Here is a 25,446-nt window from a genome sequence, read left to right as displayed (position 1 = left end):
CCTCAGCTCATTTGCATGGTTGATGTTATGGCTGCTGCTTTTACTGCCACAACTCCCAGGCCCAACCTGCCTTAATGTCTAAGTTTTAAGCCAAAAAAGATGGGGAGCCAGAGCTTTGTGGCAGGGCTGGGGATTGGGGTGCACTTTAGTTTTGTGGCAGGATGAAGGCTGCAGTGTTTTATTAGTCATGATTGGCCTGGCCATAGCTCCAGGCTGAGAGGGATAGGTTTGTCAGTAGTGGTCCCCCAGATGTCCCTGTGCCCAGCCCTGACCTGTCTGCCCTCAGGCCCAGCAGGAGGTGCTGCCCACAGGCTCTGACTGGCCTCCCGTACTCCCTGGTACCCCAGATGACATAATCTTGGGGTCTACAGTCAGGAATATGTCATTCTCCCATTTTAACCCGAGTGCCTGACACAGGAAGGGTGGGGATGGTAAGGAGCGTGGGGAACCAGGGTTGAATCATGGATCCTGGGGAAAGGTTACGGACACAGGGAGGGGTGTCACCTCTCTGGTGGAGCCCCGCTGCTTACACACAGCACCTTCGCAGCGACTAGTTCTGAGGGTGCAGGGGACCCCACGGGCCATGGTGCTGCCTCTCTGCACCTGTCTGTGCCTGCTGTGGGAGGGCCTGGGAACTGGGGGAGGACATTGCTGCCTGTGACCTGAGGGAGCCTGTCTTTTATGGCTGTGACCTCTACGTGGGCTTTGCAGAGAGCTGCTTATGGGATATGGTGGTCACCAGACACCTTGTTTCAGAGGAGGTGGGCATGAGCTGGCAAGTGAAGCACCCCCACGAACTTTTCTCAGGAACTTTTTCTCATTTTTAAACCATCATTGTCTTCATTTCACATTGGAATAAGTGAGGTTTTGGAAACCTGCTTCCCCAGCCTCTGGGATGTGGAGGGCTATTGTCCTGCCAGGTTACCAGGAAGGCATATTGTATAAATAGGTCAAATTCAAGGTTATGCTTGTAATGTCACCTGAGTGGAAGGTAGAGTGGGGAGTCACAGGCATTCAGCTTGGGATTTGCCTTGGCCCACTCACTAGACTCATGGGATTGTGGCACAGGTGAACATCTGCTGTCATTGGGAGAAAAAAGACTGGAGGTAAAGGCCAGGTGGGGGATGGGTGCTAGGCTGTGGGGTCAGGGCCCTGGGGCATGCTGGACCTGTTAGGTCACTAGCATCTGGGCACCTGCTTCCTGTCCCTTCCAGTTTGAAGTGAGGTTGCAGCACTCCCCAGAAGGTGTGCAGTGCTGGGAGAGTGGAGGAGGGTCTGACATTTGCCATCCTGTGGTAGGTTTTTAGAAGCTCACTAGTGGCTTGTGGAGATGCTAATGACATTGGGAGAAGGCAGCCCACCTTGATGGACCGTAGGGATAGAGCCTGCGATGTGAGAAGCTGGTGTGTGGAGGTGGCCTGTCTACAAGAGGGAAGCTTAAGCTCATTGCAGTGGGACTATCTCAGGCTCACTGCAGCTGGTGGCTGATGCCAGGCCATCCCTTATCCAGAGCAGGGAGGCCCTCGGCACTCATGTATAATTGATGCCCTTTTGGGACGCTTGAAATCGTCCTTGAATCGTCCTTTATTCCTTGCAAATTCAGAGAAGCAAAAAAAAAACTTACAATCCTCATGTCCATTAGTTTCCCTGACCCCGAGATTTTAAGTGACACCCAAGGGAAGCCTCCATTACCTTGGCCATTGAAGCCTCCTGCATGCTCCCCAAAACCCCCAGCAGTTCCCTCTGCAGTCCCACAGTTATGTCCTGAGCAGTGGGGTACCGTGTGATGAGAGGTGCTAAGGGATGGGATGAAAGTCTTTCCTGTGTTATTAGAACGGTTAAAAAGTTGTTTTAAAGGTGTCCAAATGCCCTCCTTTTAAACCTAATTACATAATAAGATGCCTTATACAAGCAAAACCAGGTACGGGAAAGCAAGTGCATTTCAAGTCCCAGCTTACCCCTTAAATTAGCTGTGATACTCTCAGCAGGCGGCCCCACCTCAATGAGCCTGTCTCCCATTCAAAAACAGAACTAATGAGGGGGCGAGGCCTGGAGCTTTACCCAATCAGTAGCGTTGGAGTGGAACTCGTCCAATCGGAAGCAGCCGGAGAGCAGGGGCTACTTCTGGGATTTGGCGGGGGCCTTTGTTGACTGCAGTGAGAGCTGGGTGTCTTCACCAGGGTTCCGAGTCCTTCCACCTGGGAGGCCCAGACGGCTTCGCGTTGTGAGAATAGACGGAACCTCTGTTGCTCTGTGACCTGCAGGCACTGGGAGATCCGTAGCTAAGACGCCAGGACCCCCGGAAGCTGGGAAATGGTGAATGTGCCAGGTCGGGGGTCCCCAGAGGAGGGAGAGGGGCGGTCGGAAGCGGCGGGAACCCGCTTTGGGGACACCCGGGCCTCCTCAAGGTCAGCTCCGGGGTGTGGGCCCCGAGTCCCCGCGGGCGCAACTCGGCCCTTGGTTTCCTCTGCCGTAAGATGGCGGCCGGGTCGGCAGCCGGGACCCCGCGCGTCCCGTCCGGTCCCGACGCCGCAGAGCGACCTCGGCCCTGGCAGGAGCCGTCTTTGGGCAGCTCCGTGCTGCAGCCCCGCGTCTCCCCAGATTGTGCGGTGAAAACGTGAGGGTCTCAGGGGAAGCCCCGGGTCGGTGTGTGATTCGTGTGTGGGAAGATACTGTGCCCCATGGTGTCCCAGTCTCCTTTTTCCTCTTACAAATTAAAGGGACTCACCCTTAAAGTGTGGAAGGGCTTATTTGGGCAAACAGCGATTGGTGAAATGGGAAGCCTGCTGCCGTGGTTTGTGGTTTAGGGTCCTCTGAAGCGGCGATTTCAAAATCCCAGGGCTTAGCTTGGAAATGCTGCTGGGGAAAAGAAATAGGGACAATCTCTCTTCCACTATGGCTGTAGAAAACGAATACATTTCCACAGAAAGTGTGCTAGATTAATTGGTCAATTACAAACATTCATTAAAACGTCAGGGCCTCTCTTTTGCAGTGGAGGATTTGTGACAGTGGATATCTCTGTTCCATATTCTGCTGCTATCTGGATGTGCGAGTTTAATGCCAGATTTTATGAGACAGATCTTGGCACTTCCTAGAAGTGTTCACATATACTAAATTATCTGCTGTTATGGAAATAATTAAATGACATGTTTCTTGCCTGAAAGAGGTATTGTGGCCTTACCTGTTGAAGTATAAAGTGTAAGTGCCTTACCGTTTCCTTCCTTTCTATAAAAACGGTGTTTGAGTGATTTTGCTGTTTTCCTGAAACCTGTTAGGTCACTGAACATCTGACTGGCTGGGCACCTGCCCCTGTCCCTTCAGTTGAAGTAGGATTGGCAGCACTCCCCAGAAGGCGTGCAGTGCCAGGAGAGTGGAGGAAGGTCTGACGTTTGCTATCCTGGGGTAGGTTTTTGAGCTCGCTGGATGCTTGTGGAGAGCTGATGAGATGGGAAGAAGGCACCCCACCTTGATGGACCTGAGAGACAGAGCCTGTGAAGTGAGAAGCGGGCCTGTGGAATAACCCTGACGAGGCATAGAAGACCTCAGTCTTACTTGAGCCTACAAAAGGAAGTCATTCAAGGCCCAGTTAGTTCTTCTTGGGGAGCGCCCCCTTCAGGTGTCCCTGAGATTCACAGCAGCCATGGAGGGAGCCCTTTGTACTGGGAGAAGCTGCAGAGTTCTGGAAAGCAGGGAATTCATAGGCTGATGTGGTGGAGGTTGGGCTGGAAGGGAGACTGGGAAGCTCTTTCTGAGGGTGGAATTGTTAGTGTCCTGGAGCTGTTTCTTGACTTTGTCAAATAAAACATCTGGATATAGGTAAGAAGTTCCTTAATACTAAAGGAGTATTGCAAGAGGAGGAAAGCACCAACTGTAAGATATTTGTGGATCTCACAGTTGAAGCAGAAAAGGCCTTTCTTTCATAGGGAGGAGCAAACATGATTAAAGGTGGGAGGGGAAGGGCACGACTCTGGGGCAAAATCAGATCCCTGATCAGAGAATGTTTCACCCCGAAGTCAGCCTGTTCTTGGGAGGGGCATAAAGAGGGATTGAACGTTGGCTCAGGCTGTGGGTGGGACAAAGCCCAGGGACCTGGAGAAGGGGAGAAACTTCAGCAAGTTTGGTTAACACATATTTTGTTCTGACCACCAAAGACAGAATTCTTTATTTAATTGCTTATTTTGGGGGAAAAATGAAATAGGAGAGTCTGTGGCTTTGTGATACCTAAAACAGGGAGCATCATCTAAGTCATAACGGGAAGAGGATTCTTTGCAGTAAGCTGCTCTTGCAGAACACAAAGAAAGGGGGATTTCTTTCATCACAGCTGCTTCCCAGGGTTAACTACCAACCCCATCTTTTCCCCACTCCTTTCTCTTGCCCTACACATCTCTTCCATTAGGCTGAGTTGTATCTTTTATAATAAACCTGCCAGTGCAATTACAGTCTTTGCTGAGTTCTGTGAGTCCTTGTATAAAATTAATGAACTTGAGTAGCGTATTATGGGAGGCCCTAACTTACAGGCAATAGCTCAGAAGTGTAGATGGACCCTGGGGAATTGTGACTGGCATCTGTAGAGGGGGCAGTGTTGTGGCACTGAAGTCTGAACTTGTGGGGTCTGTGCTGCCTCTGGGTGGTGTCAGAACTGAGTTGTTGGACAACCAGTTGGTGTTGGAGAATTGGCTGGTGTTCAACAAACTCCACACATTTATTGTTGGAAAAAAGATAGCACAGGGACCTGGGCTGGAGAGAGACTCTGGTTGTCTCCAGGAAGGGAGGCTGTATTCTCCTACACTGGGTGTCACCCTACACATTGTCCTGTTATTGCACATCTCCTCCCAGGGAGAGAGGCGACTGAGGATAGATAGGGAAGAAGTTCTGAGAACAGACCCCTGCCCCCACTGTGCTGCTACCATATAATTCCCACCCACTCTGAACACAGCCACTAGGCACTGACGTGGCCACGCCCCTTTCAGGACAAGACTTGACCCTCAGGAATTGTGCCCGTAGCACCTTTGCTCTCAGAGTTTCCTGCCAAAATTCCCATACAAGTGCCTAGAGGACTCCTGGCTCATCCTTGTCCCCAGACCCTGAAACTGCAGCAGCAACCCAGTTCCTCCATCAGCCTAGGCTTGTGGAACACGCAATCATAGTCTCATCTGCCTGCATGCACACAGGAATAAGTCAGAGCGCCGCCTGGGCCAGTATCTGTAGCACAAACCAGTCCTTCCAGCAATTCTGCACTGCCCCCTATTCGAGAGTTCTTAGTAGCACCTTCCTTTCTGCCTTTTAACTTCCCCACAGACCCTGACAGGGTCTCACTGTCGCCCAGGCTGGAGTGCAGTGGCATGATCATGCAACCTTGGCTTCCCTGGGTTCAGGTGATCCTCCCACCTCAGACTCCAGAATCGCTGGGACTAGAGGTATGTGCCCCCCACACCTGGCTAATTTTTGTAATTTTTGTAGAGACAGGGAGAGTCTCACTATGTTGCCCAGGCTTGTCACAAACTCCTGGGCTCAAGTGATCCACCCGCCTCCCAAAGTGCTGGGATTACAAGTGTGAGCCACCGTGCCTGACCCACAAACCCCTTTTTTACGTGCACGCAGTGTGTCCAAGCCCAATCCTCAGGTTCCTGAATCCAGCGCCTGCTGGAATTCAGATGTCCGTGAATTCAAGATTGTGGCCCTAGATCTCGCAGTTGTGAGAACAAGTACAAATTAAAAATATATGACTTAACCCTTCTTGAAAATAAGGGAAGACATGTTTCTCTCCTTCCTTTTCTTGAATCATTTACTTTAGAGAATTTTATATGTAAATATTTTCTGCCTTTTGGAAGTATATCTAAATCATTGTAACAGCTAAACAGATCTTTTGTCTCTTGTCAATCTTTGTTGTTGTTGTTGTTGTTGTTTTTTGGAGTCTTGCTGTGTCGCCCAGGCTGGAGTGCAGTGGTGCGATCTTGGCTCACTGCAACCTTTGCCTCTTGGGTTCAAGTGATTCTCCTGCCTAGCCTCCCAAGTAGCTGGGATTATAGGTGCCTGCCACCACGCAGGGCTAGTTTTTGTGTTTTTAGTAGAGATGGGGTTTCACCATGTTGTCCAGGCTGATCTCAAACTCCTGACTTCAGGTGATCTGCCTGCCTCAGCCTCCCAAGGTGCTGGGATTACAGATGTGAGCCACTGTGCCTGGCTGTCAGTCTTTTTGATTCGGGACATTCTTTCTCTAGAAACTGGGAATCATTGATTTGAAATATAGGTAGCAAAGAAGATAGAGCCATATCTCACAGTTTCTCTAGGAGAGCAGGCATCTACCTTCAGGTCCCTGGCTCCAAGTTGCAAATCTACCTGTCACGAAGACATGAAGTTTATTTGTCCTTATTTAAGGAAAAATAAGGCCGATTAAAAAACACAGATGACCTCCCAGTTCCCAGGTGAATTTAGGATGCACTCTATCTGACAAATGGTGCTGGCAGGTCTTCTGTTGAGGACTAATGGTGAGTCATGAGTGACTGTTTTTCCAGTCTCTTAGCAGATTGCATGTAATGTCCTTCACATTTGGTGTGATTGTGTCATAAAACAGTTTTCTTTCTTTTCTACCATTGTGCATTGTTTTTCTGATGATTCTGTTTTTAATTGTATTTCCCAAACACTGAGAAATGTAAGGTGCCACAGGCCTCACTCTAGAGGCGACATTCCCTCGAAGACTTCCCCTAACAACCCACAGTTGTGCAGCAAAGTGCCCATTGCCCCGAAAATCTGCAGGCAGAATGGTCTCTCTGCTTATTTGGAATCTTTAATCCCTTCTAGAACAGTTGGCCAGATTTCTACAAAAGTAAGTTCACAGGGCATCAGTTAGCCATTCCAGCTCTGTCATGCCCCTGGCATCTTCAGACCTGAAACTGATTCAGAGACCATGGGGGCTGGAAACCAACCAGGCCCACACACATGCATGGAGTAGGCCTGAGAATCTCAACATTCCCTTCATCCTCTTGCCCAAATGCCCATGAATGTGCAGAGGGTGCATGCCACTTCCCTGCCCCTCCAACACCTAAATCTGCAGCCCTAAAAGTTGAACCCAGGTCCTGGGGTTCTCCAGGATGTGTGAGAGCAGCCTTCCTGAGGGGCTATGTCCTCTAGTTTTCCTCTCTTCACAGCAACACCCAAGAATGCAGAGCCAGGTTGATTCCGTCTGGGGTCTGCACATAAAGGCTGGTCTCCACCTGGGATCCACAAGACAGGGCCAGACTTTGGACTGAGGATGTATAGAAAATCCAGGGGACAGTTTCTGCATTACGAGAGATTGACGTAGACCTTGTAAAGCCCTACTTTTTGTGTGGGGTCCTTCAAGTTTTCCAGATCTTGATCCAGTGAGCTGCTGGTAGTTGCTGTGGTAGTTCTGTGAGGGCCTTCTTGTCTAAGCAGAATACGGTGGCAGAATCTGTAAGTGTAAAGCAGCATCTTAGCAGAGGGAGGGCAGGGCCACCACTGTCCAGAGCCATGAATAAAACTACACCTACCTGTGAGCTGTGTTACTGGAGTAGGGTAATTTTGTTCTTTCCTGTACCCAAGAGTTAGCTGATCAGGTATAGGTAATATTACACCTGGATCCAGAATCTGTGGCTCCACTGGGGCAGTTCCACTTTGTATCCTGGCCCCACAGAGTCAGCCTGAGTCTCTCCTGCCCAAATCACTATTGGGGCCTGAGCACAGGATCACCAGGGACTCCCTCACCAGCACCTTGAGACATTTGGTGATGTCCTGTGCAGACTGAGGTCAGGCTGACAACAGAGTCTAATTTTTTTCCATCTCAGAGGGAAAGGAATGCATTATCCAGGATTTGTTCCTCCACTCTCAGAAGGAATCTGTTTATTTGCTATCCAAATGGGATTTGCTCCAGTTTTCTACTGCGTGGACGAAGAACAAAGAGGAGTTCTGGAGACTCATACTGATAAGTAAACCAATTGCTTCCATTTCATATGGCCATTAGATCAACACTTGTAGCACCCATCGTCCCTACCATCCAGGAACTTTCAGTCTAGAGCAGGTGGATAATGGCCAAATTCAGCATGATGTGGTCCTGTGCAAGCACGGAGGTATATGGGGAACTTGGGCTTGATTTGGGACACTGCCCTTATGTTGACATTGTGAGTTCTGATGTCTCCACCCAAAGTGCCACCTATGGACAGAAGAGTTATTATTTCTATTGATTTTCTCTTGATTTGGTTTTTAATATAATTTCCCAGAAGGCCCTACATGTTTTGACTAAATTGCTTATTAATGGATTTACAAAATAGTTAAGGATGAAACAAACACTTAAAATCAGAAAAACTCTGGGAGTCAAGTTCTTGTGGTCAGGCTTAGGAAAGACAGGACTTACATCAGCAACATAGAGATGGGAAGCTTAGGGCCTGCCCTGTGCCCCTTGCCTTGGTCTGCCCTAACCCTGCCCAAATCCACACTCTTCTGAACTTGGTTCAGGTCTGGCCCCACCTTGGAACCTACCTTCGCAGAACTGTTTGTTGGAGATCAGACTTCTGAGTGGTTGCTCTTGCTGGTTCTCCAGAGCTGGTGCTCACAATTTCCCCAAACCCAAAAGCAGTTAAATGGGAGCAAAGGACAATATGGGGGCCTGAATTTTTTTCTTCGTTGAAACAGTGCTTCTAGAGACATCCCACCTGGCAACCTTTTTTCCATTCCTGAGGATCCAGTAGTTGCTCCACAAGTAGTACAGAGTCAATGTAAAGATGACAGTGAGAAATCCTTATGAACTAAACTTCACCCTTCTTTTCCGTATCCCTCCCATCTGTCTATAGTTAGCTTTTATAGTGACAGGGAAACAGAAGAAGAGAGAGAAAGGCTGGGCCATCATCTAAATCTTGCAGGGAATTACGGGATACTCAGGACCCACATCCCCAGGGGTTTATGTGGCTTACTCACACCATGTGATGTTGCCAGCCCACAGTGCAATTCCTGTTGAGCACATAGTACAAGCTCAGTAAACCACGGCTTTTCATGCAGGCTAATCCATGCATGTTTCCAAATTGCTGGACTTAGATGTTACTGTCTTCTCCAGGGCCCCTGGAGACTTTAAAAGGCTGGCCAAAGGATGTGTGAAATTTTTCGGGACAGTTGGTTTGGTGGTCCTCGCTGTGAATGAAAAAGAAAAGTATTTTGCGTTGTGGATTTAGGTATTGAGTTGTAAGGACTCCAGTGTGCCGTTGCCCGCTTTCCTCTAGCTGTGTTTGCTAAAGATAATGGGTCTTAAGTCCATTCATTGGAACTTTTCCAAAACCTGGCAAAATCACGTACTTAGGCACAGGGCCCAGATACAAATGATGTGTATGGCATAGTTGAAAGCTTGAGAGGAATGATTGCTCAGTGGTTCTCAGCCCAGGCTTCTAAGTAGGATCCACATGGCCAGTTTGGAAGAAACAAAAAAAAAAAAATAATATGGCCCACCTGTATCTTCCCCACAGATTCTGTTTATTATTCTACTCAGGACATGATTTACTTTTTCCCCCACTGATACCACAATAATGATTATGGGTTCCATCTTGTACATCAGCACTGATACCAGTCGTCTCATTACAGCCGATGCCTAAACTTCAGTTCCCCTGGTTCAGTGCTCTCTGCCGATTCCTTTCACTAGTTATTCTTTCTCTTTGTTGTTAATGTATCTAGGAGGGAGGTTTACTGAGTTGATGCGTATAAACCAATTCTCGTTTAAATTCAGAGACTCCCTTGCTTTCAGTGGCCCTTTGCTTGGTGGGTTTGCTTTGGAGGTGAAGGCTCTACTTTGTTGGGACTGTAAATTACTGGTTTTTTAACTGGAAGTTCTGAAATAGGCCTCATTGTCTGTAGGTTTCCTTTTTAATTTACTTAATTTCACAAGCATACACTTCTTTATTCTCTGTATTTTCTTTCTTTTTTTTTTTTTTTTTTTGAGACGGAGTCTTGCTTTCTGCCACCACAAGGCCTGGAGTGCAAGTGGCCGGTCTCAGCTCACTGCAAGCTCCGTCCTTCCCGACGGGTTTTCGCCTTTCTCCTTGCCTCAGCCTCCCGAGTAGCTGGGACTACAGGCCGGCCCGCCCACCTCGGGCCCAGCTAGTTTTTTAGTATTTTTAAGTTAGAGACGGGTTTCACCGTATTAGCCAGGATGGTTCTCGATCTTCCCTGACCTCCGTGATCCGGGCCCGTCTCGGCCTCCCAAAGAGTGCTGGTCGTTACAGGCTTGAGCCACCGCCGGGGCCGCCTATTCTCTGTATTTTCAGGAAGTAATAATACATATAATAATATATCTACTGTCTTAATAGCTCTAAAATATAACGCGAGCCACTTAGGAATAAATAAAACAAAAAACTTGGGGGGAACAACTTAGACTCAACGAAACAGAAGCTCTTTCATTTTAGTTATATCATTGTATATCTTGTCTTCATAGTTTTGGGTTAAAAACAGAAAAAGGTATCATCCATAAAGAGTTTTTATAGTTTTGTAACACAACTTAAAATATTTCTTAATTAAGAAATGTTCTGTCACTTTTCAATGGTATGTATTAGTTACCAATTTCTGCATGTATGATGTGTGCATATGACTACAACATCATTTGATCAGTTTTGTGTTGCTGACCTTCTCCTGTTTTCATCATCTTCTCAAGTTGTGACACCTGCTCTGAACATTCTTTTATACTTTATCTTCTGCAGTATTTGGCCTTGTTATGTCCCTTTGAAATGAATTCTAAGTTAGATACTGGGGTAAATAATTAAATAATAATAGTAATATAAATAAATAATAAAAAATAAAGTAAGCTCTACTATATACTAGATATTTGGCAAAAATTTTTTTTTTTTTTTCATGCTTGAGACAGAGGGGAAGCGTTAGCAAAATATTTTATTAAAGAGGAAGAATAGTATTATTTCTCACATAGATTATTTTATGGTTTTATCAATACATGAAAACTGCTAGGATGACATCTAGGAAATAGTAAATGTTCAAAAAGGATTCTTCTATTCTTGCTATTAGGTTATAACCTGTAAATTTCATAAAACTCTCAATTCCACATCATCCCTGAATTCTACCTCTCTGCTGTTCAAAAGTGTGGCCTCTGGACCTGAGGCATTGGCATCACTGATGAGCTTGTTAAAAATGCAGAAATGCAGCCCCAGCCTCAGCCCCAAATCTCCTGAATCAGAATCTGCATTTGAACCAGTTCTGCAGTTTACTGTTGAATACAATACAATTTGAGAAGTATGCCTCTAAGTCACCATGACTTTTCCACCTGAGAATTATATACAACTGATTGTGGATGATGTAAATATAGACTCAAAAGTGTATATTCCTATGTTGATGCCTTAGTTTTTTGTTTTTTGTTTGTTTTTGTTTTTTGAGACAGAATTTTGCTCTTGTTGCTCAGGCTGGAGTTCAGTGGCGCAATCTTGGCTCACTGCAACCTCTACCTCCTGGTTCAAGCGATTCTCCTGCCTCAGGTTCCTGAGTAGCTGGGATTACAGGCGTGTGCCACCATGCCCAGCTAATTTTTTGTATTTTTAGTAGAGATGGGGTTTCTTCAGGTAATGCACCCACCTCGGCATCCCAAAGTGCTGAGATTACAGGTATGAGCCACTGCGCCTGGCCTTGATGCCTTAGTTTTATACTCTATGTTCTATATAGGCATAGTATCTACACTGGTTTTGTGGATCTTATATCATTCTCTTTCCACAGAGTTAGAGAATACATTAGAAAATATTGTGTTTAAAAGTATCTTATGGAATATTTCAGGTCACTCATATAAATCAGAGTCAGTTTTCTTAGCTCTCTTATTTCATCTTGGTTTGTCAAATGATGAACTCTGCCCATGGCCACATAGTCAATGTGCTATTTATTTTTATTTCAGGGACTGTTGACATTCAGGGATGTGGCCATAGAATTCTCTCAGGAGGAGTGGGAACACCTGGACTCAGATCAGAAGCTTTTATATGGGGATGTGATGTTAGAGAACTACAGAAACCTGGTCTCTCTGGGTGAGGATAACTTGCCTTTGGAATATCTAATATCTAATAACTAAGGGTTTTATTTCTATCCTTTGTAGAATGCCACTTGGGAGCTTATGCTTTATATGAATGAATTCAGGTTCCTGCTTCCAGGAAAAAAAAATTGTGGGTTTGTTGTAGAAAAGACTTCCTAATGTTTGATCTTGACATTTGCCTTCTTTCTTGAGATGATGTTGAAGCTTCACTGTAGTTTAGTGGTGATTCTAGAAATGGAGTGACATAAACTATGATTGCCCACACTTTAAAATCCAATTCCTTCTCCTTATTTTTGATTTAGTCATACTTGGAAGTGAAGCTCAGGATTCCTTTGTTTAAAATGCTTCCTAAATATTGTAAAGAAGCTGACAGGAAACAGTGTTTGGGGAAGTAATTTTCTGGGATTCTCTATAATGTTCCCTCTTTACTGAGTATCCTACTGAGCTGGCAATTAAAGAACTCCCAGCAAGAGTCATGTGACTTTTCTAATAAAACAGGTCTCGCTGTCTCTAAGCCGGACCTGATCACCTTTTTGGAGCAAAGGAAAGAGCCTTGGAATGTGAAGAGTGAGGAGACAGTAGCCATCCAGCCAGGTAGGTGGGAGCAGATGAAGTAGATGACATGGGCGAAAGGTCCAGCGGTCAAGAAAGAACCAGACCTTGGAGTGTGGATTGGGAAGTTCTCCAATGGAAATGATTTTTGAGACACTTGGGTTTATTTCTTTCTCTTGCTGTCACAGAGGGACATCTTCTATCTCATGTTCTTAAATTATCTGATGATTTTCCTTCCCCTTCTGTGATCCACCATCAAATTCACAGTGACAGCCAAAGTGCTCCCCTTGGCCTGTGAGGGCCTGTGTGATCTGACTGCCCTTGCATTGATTTGGGGGCTCTGGGAAAGTCTGGGCATGTTTCTACCTCTATGTGGAACCACTTTTAAAGTTCTGGTTTTGTGTCATGTCAGAAATGTGTGAGATGAGTGATGGACAGTAGGATTTTTTTCAAAAGTCCCAGGAATTCTGTGGATAAATGTCACATATTTTCTGGTATATTAATTTCTAATCCTATGGTGGTTTCCAAGATGATCCTACAAAAATTGAGACTCAGTAATTCATCAGAGTGCAAAACATCTTCCTAAATATAAAAAAAAATCTAATCCTGTATTTCACTTCAACTTTTCATCTTTCCTAGTCTAAACTAAGATTAGTAATGTAATATCTATATGCACAAATTCCACAGATTTAAAATCATTTAATATATTACTTACTATGTAGAATTCTTAACTTAATAAATGTCTATGGGGAGCTGAGAACATTGTTCAGTATGTAGTAAACTTTCAACTCTTACCTTATATATTCATAACATTTTATAATTTTGTTTGGTTAAGTGGGAAGCGTAATGAGAATGTGTTCTTTATGTTCGTTTTCTTTCTTTTCCTTTTTTTTTTTCTTTTCCTTCCTTCTTTCATGTGGATTTTTTCCCCACACTTGTAAATTATATATATTTGAGAGGTGCATCCTGATCATTTGATTTTATATATGTATACAGTGTGTATTGATTAATACAATGAAATTAATTAACATATTAATCATCTCACATAGTTGCCAGTTTTTTTGTGGAGAGAACATTAAAGATCTACTGTGTTAGCAAACCTTAAGTATATATGAGTATTGTCAACTATATTCACAATACTGTACATTAGATCCCCAGAATTTATCTTTTAAATGAAAGTTTGTACTCTTTGACCAGTATCTCCCCAGTTTTACCACCTGTCAGCTGTTGGGACCCGTTCTATACTTTACTTCTATGAGCTCAACTTATTTTAGATTCCACAAATAACTGATATTATACAGTATTTGTATTTCTTTATCTTACTCAGTTACCATAGTGTCCACTTGGTTCATTCATCCATGTTGTCAGAAATGGCAGGATTACCTTCTTCATTATGCTGAATAATATTCCACTATATATTGTGAATAATCGGCTATGAACATAGGGGGCAGATATCTCTTTAACATACTGATTTTATTTATTTATTTATTTATTTATTTATTTATTTATTTTTGAGATGGAGTCTCACTTTGTTGCCCAGGCTGGAGTACAGTGGCGCCATCTTGGCTCACTACAACCTCCACTTCCCAGGTTGAAGCTATTTTGCTGCCTCAGCCGCCTGAGTAGCTGGGATTACCTGCTTGTGCCACCCTCCTGGCTAATTTTTTTGTATTTTTAGTAGAGATGAGGTTTCACCACGTTGGCCAGTCTGGTCTTGAATTCCTGGCCTCAAGTGATCCGCCTGCCTGGGCCTCCCAAAGTGCTGGGATTACAGGTGTGAGCCACAGCTTCTGCCAGATTGTATTTCTTTAGGTATATACTTAGAAGTAGGATTAGAGGTTCATATGGCATTTTTATTTTTAATTTTTTGAGGAGCTTCCATGCTTTTTCCCATAATGGCTGGATCAATTTACATTTCCACCAACGGTGTACAACGTTTCCTTTTCTCCACACTATCACCAACATTTGTGATCTCTTGTCTCTTTGATAGTAGCCATTCTAACAGTGGGGGGGATATCTCATGATTTGATATCTCATTGTGATATCTCTCTGTGAATGTGAGGTGATGGCTCATTGAGGTTTGATGTGCATTTTCCTGATGATTAATTATGTTGAGCACCTTTTCTTAAACCTGTTTGCTACTTTTATGTCATCCCTGGAAAAATTTCTAGTCAGGTCCTTTGCATATTTTTAAGTCAGATTTACTTTTACTGGCAATTGAGTTGTGTGAGATTCTTATATCTTTTGGATATGAAACTCTTATCAGATATATTTTCTCTCAGTCCTTAGGTCAGTCCTTAGGTTGCCTTTTCACGTTGTTCTTTGTTTCCTTTGCTGTGCAGAAACTTTTTAGTTTGATGTGGGCCCATTTGTTTTTGTTTTTTAATTTTGTTGATTGTGCTTTTTTGGTGTGAAATCTAAAAATTCAGTACCAAGGCTGATGTCGAAGAGTTTGTTCCCTGTGTTTCTTCTAAAAGTTTTCCAGTTTCTGGTTTTACATTTAAGTGTTAATTCTTTTGAGTTCATTTTGTATATGGTATAAATGTTCAGTTTCATCCTTTTGCTCATAAATATCCACCTTTTCCAGCATCATTTATTGAAGAGACCATACTTTTCCCTTTGTGTATCTTGGTGCCCTTGTCAAAGATTGCTAACTGTATACACATGGGGTTATTTTTAGTTTCCTTGTTCTGTCCCATTGGTCTATGTGTCTTTTTAGGTCAATATAATACTCACTATTAGTATAGCTTTGTAATAGCTTGGAATGAAGACGTGTGATGCCTTTACCTTCATTCTTATTTCTTATGATTGTATTGGCTATTTGGGGTCATTTGTGGTTTTATAGAAATTTGAAGGCCAGATGTGGTGGCTCACACCTGTAATCCCAGCACTTTGGGAGACCGAAGCAGGTGGATCACTTGAGGCCGGGAGTTTAAGACCAGCCTGGCCAACATGGCGAAAACGCTGTCTCTACTAAAAATACAAAAATTAACCAAGTATGGTGGCGCATACCTGTAATCTCAGCTGTTGAGGAGGCTGAGGCAAGAGAATTGCTTGAACCCAGGAGGTGGAGGTTGCAGTGAGCCAAGAGCACGCCACTGCACTCCAGCCTGAGCAACAGCGAGACTCTGTCTCAAAAAATATATATAAAATAAAATAAATTTTAGAATTTATTTCTTTTTTTTTTTTTTTTTTCTGAGACGGAGTTCTTGCTCTGCCGCCCAGGCTGGAGTGCAGTGGCTGGATGCTCAAAGGCTCACTGGCAAAGCTCCCGCTCCCCGGGTTTTACGCCATTCTCCTGCCTCAGGCCTCCCGAGTAGCTAGTAGCTACAGGCGCCCGCCTCACGCTCGGCTAGTTTTTTTGTATTTTTTAGTAGAGACGGGGTTTCACCGTATTACGCCAGGATGGTCTCGATCTCCTGACTGTTGATCGCGCCCGTCTCGGCCTCAACCCCAAAGTGCTGGGATTAACAGGCTTGAGGCCACCCCGCGCCCGCCTAAGAATTTATTTCTATTTCTGTGAAAACTGACATTGGAATTTTAATAGGGATGACGATTGTAACCCCCTGTAGATCACTTTGTGATCTGTAGTTGTGGACATTTTATCAAGTATTTAGTCTTTCCAGCCCATGACACAAGGGATATCTTTCCATTTATTTGTGTCTTTTTCAATTACATTCATCAATGTCTTATAGATTTTACCGAGCAGATCTTTCACTTCCTTTGTTAAATGGAGTCATAAGAATTTTATACTTTTGATGCTATTATAAATTAGATTGTTTGCTTAACTTTTTTTCTCAGATTGTTTATTGTTAGTATGTAGAAACGCAACTAATTTTTGTATGTTAATTTTGTGACCTCAACTTTACTGAATGAGTTTATTAGCTCTAACTCTTTTTGTATACTCTTCAGGGTTTTCTGTATATAAAATCACCTAATCTGCAAGCAGAGAGAATTATAATTCTTTGTTGCTGATGTGAGTGCTTTTTATTTATTTTCCTTACCTAATTGCTCTTGTTGCAGGGCAGGTGAGCCCCCAGATTGGGGCTTATACTGGGAAGGTTCATAGCTTCACTCAGGAAGAATTCAAATGCAAGGCAGTGGTAGAAGAAAACAGCTTTATTGAGCTGGCAGTGTTGGAACTCTATGACTGCTCCTGTGGAGTGAGGCTCCCCTGTAGGCAGTGTGCTGAGAGGAGCAGTTCTGCAGTCATGTACTCATATACCCACTTTTCATTACATGCAAACTAAGGGGCAGTGTTTTTTCCCTTCAATTTTTTGGAAGAATTTGAGAAGGATGGACATTAATTAATCTTTAAATGTGTGATACCATTCACCCATGAAGTCATTTGGTCATGGGCTTTTTCTCATTGGATTTTTTATAACTGCTTCAATCTCCTTTCTTATTATTGGTCTGTTCAGTATTTCTGTTTCTTTGTGATTTAATCTTGGTGAGTCATTCATTTCTAAGAATCTATTTCTTCTGAGTTATCCAATTTGCTGTCATATGATTGTTCATAGTAGTCTCTTATTATTCTTTGTATTTGTGTGTTGTCAGTTGTCATGACTCATTATGTATGTATTTATTTATTTGAGACAGGGTCACACTCGGATGCCCAGGCCAAAGTGCAGTGGCATGATCATGACTCACTGCAGCCTCATCTTCCCAGGCTCAGGTGATTCTCCCATCTCCCAAGTAGCTGGGACTATAGGTGCATACCACCATGCTCAGCTAAGTTTTGTACTTTTTGGAGAGAGGGGTTTCGCCATGTTGCCAAGGCTGGTCTCCAACTCCTGGGCTCCCAAAGCGCTGGGATTACAGGCATGAGCAAGTGCACACAGCCCATTTGTAATTTTTTGAGTCCTCTCTCTTTTTGTTCCTTTGTTTAATCTGGCCAAAGGTTTCTCAATTTTGTTTTCTTTGAAAAACTCAACTCAGTTTCTTTGATCTTTTCTATTGTCTTTCTAGTCTTTTTGTTCTAATTCTTATTATTTCCATAATTATGCTAACATTGGGATTGGGATTATTTTGTTCTTGTTCAAGTTTCTTGAGGAATTGAGTTAGATTGCTTATTCAACATCTTTTTGGTTCTTTTTATTTTTTGAGACGGAGTCTCACTCTGTCGCCCAGGCTGGAGTGCAGTGGTGCGATCTTGGCTCACTGCAAGCTCTGCCTCCCAGGTTCACGCCATTCTCCCGCCTTAGCCTCCCGAGTAGCTGGGACTACAGGTGCCCACCACCACGCCCGGCTAATTTTTTTGTATTTTTAGTAGAGATGGGGTTTCACTGTGTTAGCCAGGATGGTCTTGATCTCCTGACCTCGTGATCCACCCGCCTCGGCCTCCCAAAATGTTGGGATTACAGGCGTGAGCCACGGCGCCTGGCCTTTTTTTTTTTTTTCTTAATGTAGAACTTTATTATTATAAATTATTAGAACTGTTTTGATTGCGTCACACAAGTTTTGGTTTCTTGTGTTTCCAATTTCATTTGTCTCAGGGTATGTTTAGATTTTTCTTTTGATTTCTTCTTTAACCCATTGATTTTTGTGGAGTGTGTTGTTTAATATTTACATATTTGTAAGTTTCCAATTTTCTTTCTGCTATTGATTTTCAGTTTTATATCAGTGCAATCAGAAAAAAAACTTGATATAATTTTAATCTTTATAAATTTGAAAAGACTTACTGTTTTTTACTTTTGGTTTAACATGTGATCTATCCTGGAGAATATTTCATGTATTCTTAGAAGACTGTATTCTCATATTGTTGGATGGGATATATATGTATATTTAGTCTATAGTGTTATAGGAGTGCACTGTTTTCTTAATGTTGTGCTTGAATGATCTATCCATTTTTAAGTAGGGTACTAACACTCTCTTTTGTTGTATTTCTGTGTATTTCTCCTTCCAGTTCTGTTAATGTTTGCCTTATATATTTAGGTATTCCAGTATTGGCTGCATATGTCTATTTACTTGCTCTATCCTCTGGACAAATTAACCTATTCTTATATAGTTAACTCCTTTGTCTTTTGTGACAGATTTTGTCAGTCTGTTTTATCTAATGTAAGTATAACTACCCCTACCTGCACTCTTTTGTTTATCATTTGTATGGAATATCCTTTCCAGTTCTTTCACTTTTAGCCTATGTTTGTCCTTAAATCAAAAGTGAGTCTCTTGTAAGCAACCTGTCACTGGATTTTTAAAAATTCATTCAGCCACTCTCTGTTTTAAATCAGTTTTGTGCTGCTATATCAGAATATCACAGGGTATTTTATAAGGAAATGGGTGATTTATAAGGAATACGAGTTAGCCTATGATTCTGGAGGCAAGGAAGGCAGAGAGCGTGACATTGGCTTCTGGTGTAGACCTTTTTGCTGCATAATAACACGGCCAAAGGCATGAGTGGGAGAGAGCTCCCTTTTTTTTTCTTTTTTTTTTGAGACGGAGTCTCGCTCTGTTGCCCAGGCTGGAGTGCAGTGGCCGGGTCTCAGCTCACTGCAAGCTCCACCTCCCGGGTTCACGCCATTCTCCTGCCTCAGCCTCCCGAGTAGCTGGGACTACAGGCGCCTGCCACCTCGCCCGGCTAGTTTTTTGTGTGTGTGTGTTTTTTGGTAGAGACGGGGTTTCACCATGTTAGCCAGGATGGTCTCGATCTGCTGACCTTGTGATCCGCCCGTCTCGGCCTCCCAAAGTGCTGGGATTACAGGCTTGAGCCACCGTGCCCGGCTGAGAGCTCCCTTTTATAACAAAAGCACACTTGTGATAATTAACCCACTGCTGTGATAAGGACATTAATACATTAATGTAGGCAGAGCTCTGATGGCCTAATCACTTCTTAAAAGTCCCACTTCTTAATTCTATCACAGTGGCTATTAAATTTTAACCTAAATTTTGGAAGTGACATTCAGTGTCTGTTTATTGGATAATTTAATCTCTTTATATGTAATTATTGATGGGTAACTCTTATAAGTTTGTTTTCTATTTTGTTTCTTTTTTCCTCTTATGATTTGGTTATGTTAATTTTTTGTCATGTTTTGTTGTTTTATATACTTTACTTTCTCTTTTCTTGTATCTACTACAGTTTCTTTTTTTCCCCCAGTGGTTATAAGAGTTACATAAAACATCATATAACAGTCTAGTTTAAGATGATAATAATTCAACTTTTATGCATAGAAAAACCCTACAATTTTCCTCCCCTTCACACATTTTATACTATATGTGTCACATTTTAAAACTTTTATATTTTGTATTCATTAACAAATTATCGTAGCTATACTTTTTAAAAATACTTTTGTTTTATAGTTCTTATACTAGAATTAAAAGTGATTTATGTACCACCATTACAGTATTTGAGTATCCTGAATTTCACTGTTTACCATTTCCAGTGATATTTGTAGTTTTACTGTTTTCATGTTTAGTTAGCATTTCGTCATTTCAATGTGAGTAATTCCCTTTAGTCCTTTAGCATTTCAAGACAGGTCTAGTGGTGATGAATTCCTTTAGCTTTTTTGTTTGGTGAGGGGGAAGGTCTTGTCTTCATCTCTCTTTTATTTCTAAATGATGCTTTGTTGTGTGTAGCCTACTTAGTTGTCTTTTTTGTTTAATTTTCCTTCTTTCTTTTAATATATAGTATCACTCCCATTTGGCCTGTAAGGTTTCTCCTAAAAAATCTACTGATAACATCATAAAGTTTCCCTTGTATGTGAAGAATCTCTTATTTCATGCTGCTTTCATGATTCTTGCTTTGTCTTTGAATTTTGACAATTTAATTATGATATGTCCCAGGGGAATCTTCATTAGGTTCTTCTTGCCGTAGGTATTTTGAGCTTTATGAAACTGGTTGTTCATATTCTTTTCCAGATTTGGGGAGTTTTAAGACATTATATCTTTAATCTTTTTTTCCTCTTTCTTTCTTCTTCTGAAAATCCTAAAATATGTATATTTGTTCACTTTATGATATACTATCCAGGCTATATGCTTCCTTCATGCTTTCATATTTTTTTCTAATTGATTACTTTCAAATGACCTGTCTTTAAGTTTGCTGACTTTTTTTTTCTTTCATGATTGAGTCTCTTGTTAAAACTGTTATAGTTTTTTCAGTTCTTTCATCGTTCACTCTAGTTCCAAGATTTCTATTTTGTTCCTTTTAATGGTTTCTGTTTCTCTATTAAAACTCTCATTTTGTTCAAGTATTGGATTATAAAACTTTTTAGTTATCTATTTGTGTTCTTCTGCATCTCACTGAAATTCTTTCAGATGATTGTTTTGAATTCTTCATCAGCCAACTTTCAGATCTCCATTTCTTTGGAGATGATTACTAGGACTTTTTAGTTTCCTTTGGTGATGGTGGTTTGCCTGATTCTTTATAATCTGTGTAGGCTTATGTTTATGTCCCTGAATGTGAAGGAGCAAACATCTCTTCCAGTCATTATAGACTAGTTTTGGAAAATAAATACTTTCTTCTTTCGGATCCTGAGCTGATGAGATTTTGACTAATACTGCAGTTGAGTGTGTTGGAGCCGTGTTACATGAGTGCTACTGGGTCTGCAGTGGGTTTTATGGTTGAGAGAACTATTAGCAGGGCATAGATAGTCATGGATCCTGTCTGTTCTCTGGGAAGACAACTTTCTTCAGGCTCGTGAGCATTGGGGCTGGTTCTAAGATAAGGAATTGTAGTTGTTTCTGCAGAGTGGGGTGCTAATAGAATAGATGTGGACAGTTGTGGCTTCTGCTGAGTCTCTGAGAGTGCTTTCATCCAGTCATTGAACAAGTCACTGATTGACATGCCTGACCCCTGATTACAGCTGAGCGGGGCTGGAACTGATTCATAGGGCTGCTATAGGATACACAGCTGAGACTAAAATCTCAGCTGCCTCTGGGCCCATGACATGTCTCCCTCCAGGTTTCTGGGTGAGCAGGACTGTTCCCAGACCCTGGTTGACAGAAAGTAGACCTAGGTTACAAGGCTGCTTTAAGATTCGTAGTGAGACTAATGTCAGCAAGTGTAGTTCCAGGGGCACAGATGTGTGTGTTTTCCGGCAGGTCCCAGGTTGAGCAAAGCTCCTGACCTGTGTCTGCATGAAACTGGAGCAAAGTTTCAGTGCCACTTAAGGATTCCCATTTGGGTCAGTGTTGACAGTTCTACATCCAGGGGCACAGATGGACGTTTTTTTCCTGAGGGTCTCTGTGTGGACAGGATTTTTTCCAGACCATGACTGAGAGGTGACAGAGACAGATTTTGCCTTATTCAGGGAGCACAGGCAGGACCAGGATCTTCAGGCCTGTCACCTGAATCTCAGGTGGGAATGAATCCTCCTGGATTCTTGGAAGATTTTTTGAGCGGCAGGACCAAGGCCAAGTGAGCTGTAGCTAAATCTACAGTGGGATATGGCAGTGTTTTTGTTTTGTGTCCAGAACCATGATCAATAAGCCTACCCTTCGGTTCAGGACTTGTCCTCAAATTGTCCTCCTTGATCTTGGGCTCCAGCCGGGCATCAGAAATTCTGACCTGGCTCACAAAGCTCCCATAAAGGCAGTTGTGTTTGGCATGGCTGCCACATTGTGTTGTGAGAAATATGCATGGGGGCCTCCTATTCTGTCATCTTGTTTATGTTTCTAATCCTATATGTTTCCCTTTCTGAAATATATATCAAATTTGTCTGATTTTTAGATTCAAAAGTTCTGAAATAAAATGCTCACATGTACACATTGTATAAGATGTCAATTAGATTACTAGTGGGTACCACATATTTATTAATATGTTTGATTATAAGTTTAAGTTTACTGCAAGCAAAAGAGAATTAAAGTTTATATTTTTTTAGTCTGTATTTAAATGATGTGTAATGTAATCCCAAATACTGACTTTACATTTCAGTAATTCTCACCATATTTTGCAACATTTATGTTGTTCCTGTATTAGGAAATAGAAAACTTTTTTTAGCTTCTAAAGACTTTATTATAGCCATTATATTTTATGTAAGCATAGCACCAGTATATTGATAACATGATAAAGAAGTCTTCCTAGTGTCTTTTAAGTATTTATTCATTAAATTTTTTTCATTAGAGCTAATTATTAATGATTGTAATGCATTTCCTGTGACATTTTACTGCCATTTATTGAATGGCAATGATTCAAAATGCCTGTTCTTCATGGGTGCACACAGTTGATATTGTAAATATATAAAGCATTATTTTTTAATAGAATATCTATGATGTGCTTACTATTTTATGCACTAAAATTTGTCTTATTCTTGTTATTGATTCCATATGATTGTGTTTCTTTTTTTTCAGGTAGGTTTCCTTAGATCAGGTAATTGTATTTTTGCTTTTCAACCTTGATATTATGAACTGGATGATAATTTTCAACTCTGTACACTTTAAGACAATATGATGTTTTATTTATATATGAATTAGCTATACGCCTGTTGCTTATAAAATACCACGTATTATTAATCTGTATAAATATTGCCTCTACTTTGTTTATGACTTATCTTGTATATATATTTTTTCTTAGCTGTTAATGATTGCTTTATTCTGTCTAGATGAGTAGTTAAGGAAATAATCTTCAATTCACAATCTATTGTTTGGATCTATATAATTATGTGAGAGGAACACTTTTGTTCTTTGAAGGTGGTTTTTGAAACATTTTGTAACTATTTCTTTTAAGTAGTCAAATTTTAATGGTGAAAACATACAATCATCATCTCAAACATTTTTAAGTGTAGTTTATTAGTGTTAAGTATAGTCATATTGTTTTACAAGAGATTTGTAGACCATTTTTATTTTACAAAAGTCAAAGTGAATACCCATTAAACAACAAATTGTCATTTCCACACTTCTCTGCAGCTCCTGAAGAGCACCATTCTGCTTAATGTTTCTATGAGTTTGGCTACTGTAGATACTTTATGTAAGTGTAATCAAACAGCGTCTCTTTCTTTTTGACTATCTTATTTCACCTAACTTAATGTCCTCAGAGTTTTTCTGTATTATAATACTTGTCAAAATGTCTCTGATTTTTAAGGCTCAGTAATGTTCTGTTGTGTACGTGTGCCACATTTGTTTAATCGGCTCATCCAATAAGGGACATTTTGATTGCTTCCAGGTATTGTCTTTTGGGAGTAATGTTGCAGGGTACATGGGTGTGCAAACATCTATTCCATGTTCTGTTGTGAATATGTTTGGAATATTTTGGATAAACGGGCATAGTCCCATGTGTATGTTCTTGCTTTTTGTTGCCTCACCCTTTGATATTATATCCAAAAAATCATTGCCAAGACCAGTTTTCATGACCAAGCCTTCCCCTTTTGTATTCTTCTAGGAGTTTTATATTTATAGGTTTTATGTTTAAGTTTTGGTTCACTTTTTCAATTGATACAATGTTAATTGTACATATTTATGGGGTACAATTTTATATATATATGTGTGTGTGTTATATAATGATCGTATCAGGGTGTTTAGTGCATAACCTCATGTATTTGGTAATTCTTTGTGGTGAGAACATTCAAAAGTTTCTCTTCTAGCTATATATATATATTTTTTTTTTAATTTTAATGTTTGTAGAGACAGGATCTCACTCTGTCACCCAGACTGAAGTGCAGTGGCACAGTTGTAGTTCACCATAACTTCAAACTCTTGGGTTCAAGTGATCCTCCTGCCTCAGCTCCCCAAGTAGCTAGGACTACAGGCATGTGCCAACATGCCTGGCTAATTTTTAAGAATTTTTGCAGAGATAGGGTCTCATTACATTGTCCAGGCTGGCCTTGAACTCCTGACCTTAAGTGGTCCTCCTGCTTCAGCCTTCCAAAGTGCAGGTTGTAGACATGTAACACTGTGACTGGCCTTTTCTAGCTATTTTGTAATATGCAATACCCTTCTATTAACTATTGTTATCATACTGTGTAATAGAACACCAGAACTTATTTCTCCTATGTAATTGTAACTTTATACCTGTTAACCTCTTTCTATTCCTCCCCCTTCAGTCTCTGGTAACCACTGTTATACTCTCTGCTTATATCAACTTTTTTTCCTTTTAGACAGAGTCTAGCTCTGTCACCCAGGATGGAGTGCAGTGGCGTGATCTCAGCTGACTGCAACCTCTGCCTCCTGGGTTCAAGCTATTCTCCTGCCTCAGCCTCCTGAGTAGCTGGGATTACAGGCACGTGCCACTATGCCCAGCTAAGTTTTTGTATTTTTAGTAGAGATGGGGTTTCACTATATTGACCAGGCTGGTCTTGAACTCTTGAACTAAAATGATCCGCCCCCCACTTGGCCTCCCAAAGTGCTGGGATTACAGGTGTGAGCCACTGTGCCCTGCCCCTCCACCCTTTCTCTTCTCTTCTCTTTCTCTCTTCCTGTCTTTCTCTTTCTCTCTTTCTCGCCTTCTCTCCTTCTCTCTTTCTCTCTTTTTCTTTGTTTCTTTCTTTCTCTCTCTCTCTCTTTCTCTCTCTCCTTCCCTCCTTCCTTCCTTCCTTCCTTCCTTCCTTCCTCTCTCTCTCTTTCTTTTCTTTTCTTTTCTTTTCTTTTCTTTTCTTTTTTTTCTTTTCTTTTCTTTTCTTTTTCTTGTTACTCATTTGAGTAAGACCATGAAGGGTTTATCTTTCTGTATATGGCCTGTTCACTTAACATAATATCTCATGGTTCATCCATGTTATTGCAAAGGACAGGATTTTATTCTTCTTTTAATGGCTGAATAATATTTCATTGTGCTTTTACACCGCATTTTCTTTATCCATTTTTCTCTTCCTGTACATTTGGATTGATTTCATATCTTGGCTATTAGAAAGAGTGCTGCAGTAAACATGGGAAAGCAGCTGTGTTTTTGACACATTGATTTCCTTTCTTTTGGATATATTACCCAATAGTAGAATTGCTAAATCATATGACAG

General features: G+C 41.8%; 1 protein-coding gene across 4 annotated transcripts in view; it reads left to right on the top strand.

The window, feature by feature from the left end:
• Window positions 1-1,611: 1,611 nt before the first annotated feature.
• KRABD5 (KRAB domain containing 5) overlaps window positions 1,612-25,446 on the top strand; it is a 44,140-nt gene continuing 20,305 nt past the window's right edge. Inside the window, exons 1-4 of one of the 4 annotated variants that reach the window (XM_017862756.1) lie at window positions 1,614-2,316; window positions 7,806-7,946; window positions 11,885-12,011; window positions 12,515-12,610. In XM_017862756.1, the coding sequence (XP_017718245.1) occupies window positions 11,978-12,011; window positions 12,515-12,610 (130 nt within the window). In that variant the 5' untranslated portion in view covers window positions 1,614-2,316; window positions 7,806-7,946; window positions 11,885-11,977. Of the gene's footprint in view, window positions 2,330-7,805; window positions 7,947-11,884; window positions 12,012-12,514; window positions 12,611-25,446 lie in introns of all 4 variants that reach the window. The other 3 variants (XM_017862754.1, XM_017862755.1, XM_017862757.1) reach the window with 3 other exon arrangements.

The sequence above is a fragment of the Rhinopithecus bieti genome, unplaced genomic scaffold (genome assembly GCF_001698545.2).
Source record: "Rhinopithecus bieti isolate Rb0 unplaced genomic scaffold, ASM169854v2 scaffold_66233, whole genome shotgun sequence".
NCBI classification, from domain to species: Eukaryota; Metazoa; Chordata; class Mammalia; order Primates; family Cercopithecidae; genus Rhinopithecus; species Rhinopithecus bieti.
This window is presented reverse-complemented; position numbering and strand designations above follow the sequence as displayed.